Raw genomic sequence first — 9,228 nt, 5'->3', positions numbered from 1 at the left:
AATGAATGAAGTAAAGAATAAAAGCACAATATAGAAACTCAACAAAACCAAAGGCTGGTTTCTTGAAAAAATTGATAAGATATATAAATCACTAGCCAAGAAGTTAGAGAGAGAGAGAGAGAGAGAGAGAGAGAGAGAGAGAGAGAGAGAGAGAGATATCCAATCCAAATTATTACAAAGATAACAGATATTACCAATGACAGTGTAGAAATCCAGAGGATTATCAGAAATTACTTTGAAAATCTATACTCCAACAAAATGGAAAATCTGGAGGAAATTGACAACTTTCTAGATAAATATAACCTGCCTAACTGAGTCTAGAAGATATAGAAAATTTAAACCAACCAACAGCAGTCAAAGAGACTGAAGCAGCAATAAAGAGCATACCATCAAAGAAAAGCCCAGGACCAGATGGTTTCGCAAGTGAATTTTATAAAACCTTTATAGAAGAGCTAATCCCAATACTCCTCAATCTATTTTGTGAAATAGAAAGAAATGAGACTCTAACAAATACATTCTATGAAGCCAACATTACATTAATACCAAAACCAAATAAAGACAGTTTAGGAAAAGGAAACTATAAGTCTATATCCTTGATGAACTTAGACCCAAAACTGCTAAACAAAGTACTAGCAACATGCATTCAAAACCACATCAAGAAAATCATATACTATGACCAAGTAGGGTTCATCCCAGGGATGCCAGGGTGGTTCAACATACAAAAACATCTATGTAATTCATCACATAAACAGAACTGAAGACAAAAATAACATGATCATTTCAATAGATGCATTTGATGAAATCCAGCACACATTCAATCTAAGAGCATTACAGAGAATCAGAATAGGAGGAACATACCTCAACATCATACAGTCAATATATAAGTTGGGCCCATAGCCAACATCACATTAAACAGAGAAAAACTGTGAGAGCTCCTCTTAAAAAGAGGAACAAGACAAGGATGTCTGTTATCACCACTTCTTTTCAATATAGTACTTGAGACTCTAGCCAGAGAAATAAGGCAAGAGAAGGAAATCAAAGGAAGAAAAGAGGAAAAGAATAACTAAACTATCCTTATTTGCAGATGACATGATAATCTACTTAGAAGACCCAACAAATTCAACCAAAAGGCTTACAGAACTGATAAAAAAAATTCAGCAAAGCCAGGTGTGGTGGCACATGCTTGTAATTCCAGTATTCGGGAGGCTGAGACTGGAGGATTGCAGTTCGCGGACATCCTCAGCTACTTAGTGAGGCCCTTTGCAACTCAGTGAGACCCTGTTTCAAAATAAAGAATAAAAAATAGGGCAGGGGGGTATAGCTCAGAGGTCGAATGCCTCTGGGTTCCATCTCCAGAACTGCAAAAAAAAAAAAAAAAAATCAGCAAAGTATCTTAATACAAAATCAGTCTTAAAAATTCATCACTTTCCTGTATGCCAACCATAAAACCACTGAAAAAGAAATGAGAAAAACACTTCCATTCAGGATATCCCATGAAAAAATAAAATACTTAGGAATAAGCCTAACCAAGGAGGTAAAAAACCTCTACATAACTTGACAATGTATGGAAGAATTTATCTCTAGGCTTTTATTTAGCTCCAATGGTTTATATATCTGCCTTTAGAACAGTACTACACTGTTTCAATTATTGTAGCTTTATATGGTTTGAAATCAGAAAATATACATCTTCTAGCTTTGTTCTTCTTTGAGACTTTTTTGGGTATCTAGAGCCCATATTCCATATCAGGATAGATTTTTTTTCTGAAAAATAAATAAATAAATGTATGATAGTTTCACCTAAAAAAAAAAAAAAGAAAAAAAAATATTCTCTGGTAAGAAAGAAAGCAAAAAGAAATATTGAAATGTTATCTTTAAGTCATCAAAAGTTTGGTACCAGACAAATGAAACTGTTATGTGAGATTATCAATGTTAATATTGTATAAATTGCTATAATACTAGATGTCAACCACTAAGCCAAGCGTGGGAAGGAGGGATGGGGAGGGAATGGGGTGGGGATCGGGTAGGGGCTAACTGGGCGATGTGTGCATGTATGTCTACAAAAGTATCTTATTTATACCACTATGATGTATGAATACATTGCACCAATAAAAAATAAATTTAAAAAATAAAATAAAATAAAATAAAATAAAAAAAAATAAAAAAAAAAAAAAAAGAAAAATTATAAACCCCCCCCAAAAAATAAATTAAAGAAGACCTTTGGAGATAGAAGGTCTTCCATGCTCTTGGATACACAGAATAAATACCATCAAAATGGCCATTCTTTCAAAAGTGCTCTGCAGATTCTATAAAGCAAAGTAACCATCAAAAACTGTAACAGAGAGCTGACAGAATGGGAGAAAATTTTCACCAACTACTCCTCTAACATGTAGAATATACTGAGACTCAAGACTCACCTCTAAAATGACAAATAACCCAATCAAAAAATGGGCAAGTGAACTAAATAGATACCCCACAAAAGAAGAAATTCAAATGGCCAATAAATGCAGAAAAATGTTTAACATAATTAGCAGAGAGATGCAAATCAAAAACACCTTGAAATTTCACCTAATTCTAACTAGAATGGCATTCATTCAAAACACAAACAACAAATGCTGATGAAGATGCAGAGAAGTGGGAACTCTAATACACTGTTGGTGGGATTGCAGGTTAGTGCAATCACTTTGCAAAACAGTATGGAGGATCCTCAAAAGAATGAGAACGAACCTACGATATGATCCAGCGACACTTCTGTGTATCTACCCAAAAGAATGGAAACCAAACTAACAAACTAATACAAGTGTATCTATGTTTATGGCCGCACAATTCACAATTACCAAATGTCCATCAACAGATGAATGGATTATAAGAATATGGGATGTGTACACAATGGAATTTAAGTCAGCTATAAAGAAAAACAAAATTATGCCATTTGTAGGGAAATGGATGGAAATGTAGAACATTATGCTAAGTGAGATTAGACAGCCACAAAAAGTAAAACATCAGGATGTTCTCCCTAATATGTGAAAGCTAGAGAGAAAATGGGTCATAGGAGGAACTCTAGATGATGAGGAAAAAACACAGATAAGCAAATAAGTCATCCTAACTGAGGGGGATTTGGGGTGGGGGGAGAGAGAAATCCCCTAATGCACATGCTGTATATTCACAAACACTAAAATCAATCACTAGGTCAAACATGAGCAAGAGGGAGGGGGAGGGAACAGGGTGGGAAGCGGGGGAAGGACTAAGTGATGTGTGCATGTATGCCTCTATCATCTTGCACCTCGTTAAGATACATGACTATAATGTAGCAATAAAAAAATAAGATAAGGTTGAGAATTTACATCCTTTTGAAGCTCAGAGTCAACTTAAACCCATCCTCTTCTACCAGCCCAGGGCTCTGAAACACACTTCGCACACTACTCCTTTAGGACTCCATAAATAGAACAATTCAAATTAACTGGCTTTTAAAAAATTCATAGGTTCATTAAGAAAAACTAAAGAACTAGTTTGTAAAAGCTTTTATTGTATCCGTGCCACACATAGTACTGAAAAATAACACTCCTAAAAAAAGAATGCTACCTTTTCCACAACATTTTATTTTAAATAAAACTTCAAGTACTCTTACATAGGTACAAAAAAAATTCTGATCTATTTGCCTCCAACAGGCCACCACAACACACAGTAGATAAAACACAGTGGTTACAAATGTCTTTGAAGTTTATTTCTGAGGCAAGGCAAATGGGAGGGAAATGTCTCTATGAAAAAATACTGTGTGTGTAGGAAATTGTCACGATTTTCTTCCACATGGATACAAATGATTATACTTTAATTTAGGCCCTGGTGGCTTAAAATTATATAACAAAATAGAAAAATGGAAAACTAATATCCTCTACACCCTGTTTCAAAGGCAGGCACTACCAAGTTTAGGGAGACGCCACAGTGTTGGTAGAGGATCATTACTGTACAGGCGGTGTAGCTATTGTCACCTTCAGACTAAAAGAAAATGCTACAATCGTTCTAAGGCATAAACAATAATGTCTGCAAACAATATATACACATAATACATATTTAAAACAAGACTTAATATAAACAATAATGAACAGTATATACACGTCAATCTTTTTCACCGTCTTGAAATACAATTTAACTACACAAGTGATGCAGCAACATATATATATGTATATATAAATGTACTTGTAACTCTACAGTAAAGTTTATTTTTGGTGCTTTTATAGCACATCAGTGTAAACAGTTTAACTTGGCTTTGTTTTATATTTTAAAACATTCCTTGTTGTATTTTTCAAGATTTAAAGCAATTTTCTAGTTCTTCCTTTTCACAGAAAACGAAGATTCTGGATGTGGTTTAATCATAAATAATTCATAAAATTAAATACATTCACTAAAAAATAAACTACAAAGTAAAAAAATGAAAAATATATATTTATTGAAAGGGAAATGACAACCATTTCCCACATTAGAGCTCTGGTGTTGAATATTCAGTGCGATTTGATATATTTTAATTGCTATTGCACTATAACACCCTTTCCTCTGAAAATTCTTTGGGTGTGCTTCCCTGTTCTACCTAAATTAGCTGATAAATCACACAAACCAATAACCACGGGTCTTGGTTTTTGTAGGAGTGAAGCCTTTAAAAATGGTATCATTCTTCTGATACTTTTTTTTTTTGATACTTATTTTAAGGAAAAAAAAGTCATTATGTATGTGCCTTGCACGTTTATGTAAATATAGTTCACATTGCTGGTCTTATTTGTCTTTGTTTAAAAGGGAAAAAAAGAAATTATTATAACTTCAGCTCACTTTGAAAGTATCTGTCCACTTTTTTTCAAAATACTTTCTCATACTGTGGCCAGCTCTGCCTATATCAGAGTCATCTTCATTAAATGTTTCACAGTTGTCAAAAACAAGCCTGACATCTAGAGCAAAGGTTTCAAGGTTGGGATACCTGAAAGAAAAACAGAATTAGAGATTGGTTTTGTAAGCAAATAAAGTGGTGATAAAAGGTAAAATAAAAAGTAAAACTGAAAGGAAAAAGACTAGGATAACTGTGTTTAAACTGGTATAAAACATATGATACCCTCTTAAAAATGTAACATTTAAAAAATGTCACATATTCCAGATCATACTGGATTTACAGACAGGTTAAATGTGAAAAATCTAAAATCTAAAATCTGAAAAAACAGGTTTCTCTGAATATCAAGATATTTTTAATTAACTGACATTTCCCCCACATACCTCTTGTTTGGCCTATATCACAACTGTGTTGCAGGACGCTTCCTATTTGAAGTTAACTAATTCATTTGACCAACAGTATTACTTTTATACTCTATTACCACATTCAAAAGTGTAATGTAATCGAAATAATGCACATGCTTCTTATGCCCTATAAAAATCACACTTCTCCTGCAGCTTTTACATATATACCAGGACAGGCCGTTTGTTACATGTAAGCCCAGCTCCTTCTGGGCTAGTTCTATGTATATGAGAATATATGTAAATAATGAATGTGGGAGCTAGGTACATGCCTATAATCCCAGTATTTTAGAAGCTGAGACAGGAGGATTGCAGGTTTGAGACCAGCTTCGGCAACTCAGTGAGACCCCCAGCAACTTACATAGACTCTATTTTGAAAAAAAAAAAATTAAAGAGGACTGGGGAGTATCGTTCAGATATAAAATATACCTGGGTTTGACCCCTAGTACTACTACCACCACTACCAACAACAACAACAAACAAAACAAAACGAAACAAAACAGGGACCTCAGACTTTGTAGTCTTTTCAGTTATTCGGTGTTAATTTCTAAACCTATTTGGTTTGGGGATTTTGAGTAGTCAAGTCATTTCCCAGGAACTGGAGAGTCATGAAAATTAAAGTCAAGAGTTCAACACTGGTAAAGTCTTGGTGTGTAGGTGTTTCTGACCATGTTGATTATAAATTCCACTTAAAAAACAATCGGCTTTTGGTAGACATAAAACAAAAGACAGCTTGTCTCTAGACAATAGCTTCTGTTGTTTGCTTCATATTGGAAACAATAGTTTTAATAGTTTTAATGTTTTCCTGTATTGGGCAGGTTCCTTCTATAACTGAAAAGTAATAATAAAGCAGACAGAATTCTTAGATAGTTATTTCAGTCTCCCAAGAAATAAATTACTATAGTCATTGGATTAATTTAGTAAATCATGTGGCATATGTGAGAGGGACATTGACTATTATGAGGTAAGTTCTACTCAATTCTTCTAAAACAAAAATAAAACCTTATATAGTACAATAAAAACAATATAATTTAAATATATATTGTATATATTTATTATTTACTTAATCTCGCAATGTAAAGTCCCTTCATTGTACATACTTTTTGTGATTTCGCCTAAAATAATGGGCACTGATGGCATTAAGCTAAACTGATATATAGGAATAAAGAAAGCTGGGGGAGAATAGGGAAGGGAATAGACCCCTGGACCCTGCCCACATCTCTTGATGTGGGATGCCTTCCTATGGGCTTGTTATGCAAATGAGCAGCCTCATTCTTGTAGCTCCAAAGTGGGCAGATGTCCTGAAACATCAAAAGGATACTATCTAATAGGTGTTGCTCTCTGAGAGGAGTGGTCTACCAAATATCATTAACTGTAATCAGAAAAGCACTTTATTTTGGAGATAGGAGCTCAAGCAGCACATGGTAGAAAAAAGTAATCAATAATTATCTAATACAGTAAGTAAATTGATTTTAGTCCCTCCAACAATTCATAATAAAGCTTATTTATTTATTATTGGCACATTGTAATGATACATCTTAATGAGATACAAGATGCTAAAGGCACATATGCACACATCACTTACTTAGCCCTTCCCCAATGCCCACCCCATTCCCTCCTGGCTCCCTCCTTCTCTTGTTTGGCTTACTGGTTGACTTTGATATGTTTATGAACGTATATTATATACATTAGGGAATTTCCCTCTTCCCCCCTCCCATTCCCCTCAGTTAGGTCGCCTTATTTGCTCATCTATGGTTTCTCCTTTGTCTAGAGTTCTTCCTATGACCCTTTTTCTCCCTAGCTTCTGCATATTAGGGAGAGCATCTGATTTTTTACTTTTTGTGACAGACTAATCTCATTTAGTATAATGTTCTCCAGTTCCATCCATTTCCCCACAAATAATAAAGCTTTTTAATTTTTAAAATTTCCAATGATCTTCTCTTTAATACACTGCAACATCTGAAAACAGTAATTTTGTAATATCCACAGGAGGTGGTGCCAATACTCAATGCACAATGTGAGCTAGCTTATACGTCACCTACTTTGGGAGGGTCCCCTCTCACTTTTCCTTACCTCCAGATCTGGGGGGGGCTGCCCTTCAAACACAAAAAGTAGGTTTATCATACTGCTTTTAATTTCTTAAATAATTTTAACTGACTTATTTTCCATACCATATTACCCTAACCAAACACACACTCCTCTAAAGGTACAGCTTATATCTTTGCTGCTAACTAATATGTCTTTAGCTTACTAGAAAAGTGCCCAGCACATATCAGGCATTCAATAAATATTCATTGGACTGAAATGAATTACTTACTGTCCATTACTTAGTTTCTCTCTAATTGTAGAAAAATCCATAGGCTTCTTAATAACTTTCTTATAACCAGGTACAAGTTTCAAGTTTACAGGAAGTAGAAAAGGCCAAGCATCCTCATGAGTTTCCATTTCAGTCAGGATCATCCTGAAGAAAATAATGTTTGAGAGATTAGAATCTATACCTTAAAATTCTCTATATTCAAATTAACCTTCTGTTATAATATTTCAAAAAATAATGCAAATTTATTAAAAAGATGAAGGAATAGATTTACTTACACTTATATTTTACATCTTCCAATTTACACAAATTTCAGAAAGTAATTTTTCATATAGTAAAACATTTCTAAACAAATAAAAGGGATGTTATAAATACATTATACATGAAAATTGAAATAATACCCGCAAAGTGCTAGGTCCTTGGATTCATCTCTTTTAGGTTTTTTAACAGAAGCAAAATTTTCTTGTTTGGATAGGTTAATAGAACTGTTTTCCTCCATTTTCCTTTTTTTGAGGTCCTTGTTTCCTCTTTTTAGTGAACTACTAGTAGACGCAGAGTCTTCATCTTCAGTATCCCCTGTTAAAGTTGCTTTCTTGCTTTTCTTAGACTCACTGCTCTTTTTTCCTTTGACATGAAGTTTTTTGGCTTTTATTGTTTGACCACTTGCCTTTAATTTAAAAAAAAAACAGTAAAAGAGGCATTAAAAATAACTGTCTATCAATCTTGTATTATTTTAAGTTATAAAAACTAGACAGGCCAAACAAACAGCAAGAAATAGGAACTCCGATCTAGAAGGCTGATGATTCTTCTTTCATAATGTAAGGCTAACATCTAAAGAAAAAGGGAAGGTCTATTTATCTGAACAATTCTGATCCATCTCTAGTACTAAAGAACTTACCACCAGTATTCCTTTAGTCTAGATGATAAACTGAATGGGATTAAAGCTAACAAAAGGACTCTCTTTTAGAGTACAAAATAAGAACAAAGGTAAGTGTAAACACTAACACAGAACTTATTAATGAGAAAGTTGAAGAGGTGATAAAAAGCTAGGCTGAAATGTGAAAAAGAGCTCATGAAGAAAAGTCCTTTGTACGAGGCCATATCTACTAGAAATTTATTTATTTATTTATTTTCTGGGTAAAGAATTAAAAAAAAAACAAACATGGCAACACATTTCTGTAATCCCAGGACTTAGAAGGCTGAGATGGGAGGATCACAGGTTCAAAGCCAGCCTCAACAATTTGGTGAGATCCTTTCTCAAAATTAAAAATAAAAAGGGCTGGGCCGGGCATGGTGGTGCACGCTTGTAATCTCCGTGCTTAGGAGGCTGAGACAGGAGGACCACATGGGTTCGAAGCCAGCCTTAGCTACTTAGTGAAGCTTTCATCAACTTAGTGAGACCCTGTTTCCAAATAAAATATAAAAAAGGTCTGGGAGTATAGCCCGGAGGTAGAAAGCCTCTGGGTTCCACTCCCAGTACCACTAAAAAAAAAAGTGGGGGGGGCTAGGGGTTTAGTTTGGAGGTAGAATGGCCCTAGGGTCACTTCCCAGTACTAACATTAAATTAAATAAACAAATGTACTTGTGATAAAAAGAGAGTACTATAAACTTGTGCTTCAAAGCAATAGTGAAAGATGTGGGGA

The 9,228-nt window shown here is 34.3% G+C and overlaps 1 protein-coding gene across 4 annotated transcripts in view; it reads right to left on the bottom strand.

Moving 5' to 3' along the window:
- Positions 1 to 4,809: 4,809 nt before the first annotated feature.
- Positions 4,810 to 9,228, bottom strand: part of BAZ2B (bromodomain adjacent to zinc finger domain 2B) — a gene marked incomplete at both ends in the record, with an annotated part of 142,422 nt that continues 138,003 nt past the window's right edge. For all 4 annotated transcript variants that reach the window (XM_080719844.1, XM_080719846.1, XM_080719847.1 and 1 more), the window contains 3 exons: positions 4,810 to 4,963; positions 7,589 to 7,732; positions 7,987 to 8,252. In XM_080719844.1, the coding sequence (XP_080575970.1) occupies positions 4,810 to 4,963; positions 7,589 to 7,732; positions 7,987 to 8,252 (564 nt within the window). The remainder of the gene's footprint in view (positions 4,964 to 7,588; positions 7,733 to 7,986; positions 8,253 to 9,228) is intronic.

Source organism: Muscardinus avellanarius, assembly GCF_963383645.1.
Source record: "Muscardinus avellanarius genome assembly, chromosome: 2".
In the NCBI taxonomy this organism is placed as follows: Eukaryota; Metazoa; Chordata; class Mammalia; order Rodentia; family Gliridae; genus Muscardinus; species Muscardinus avellanarius.
Note: the sequence above shows the minus strand (reverse complement) of the source record. Positions and strands in the feature narration are given on the sequence as shown.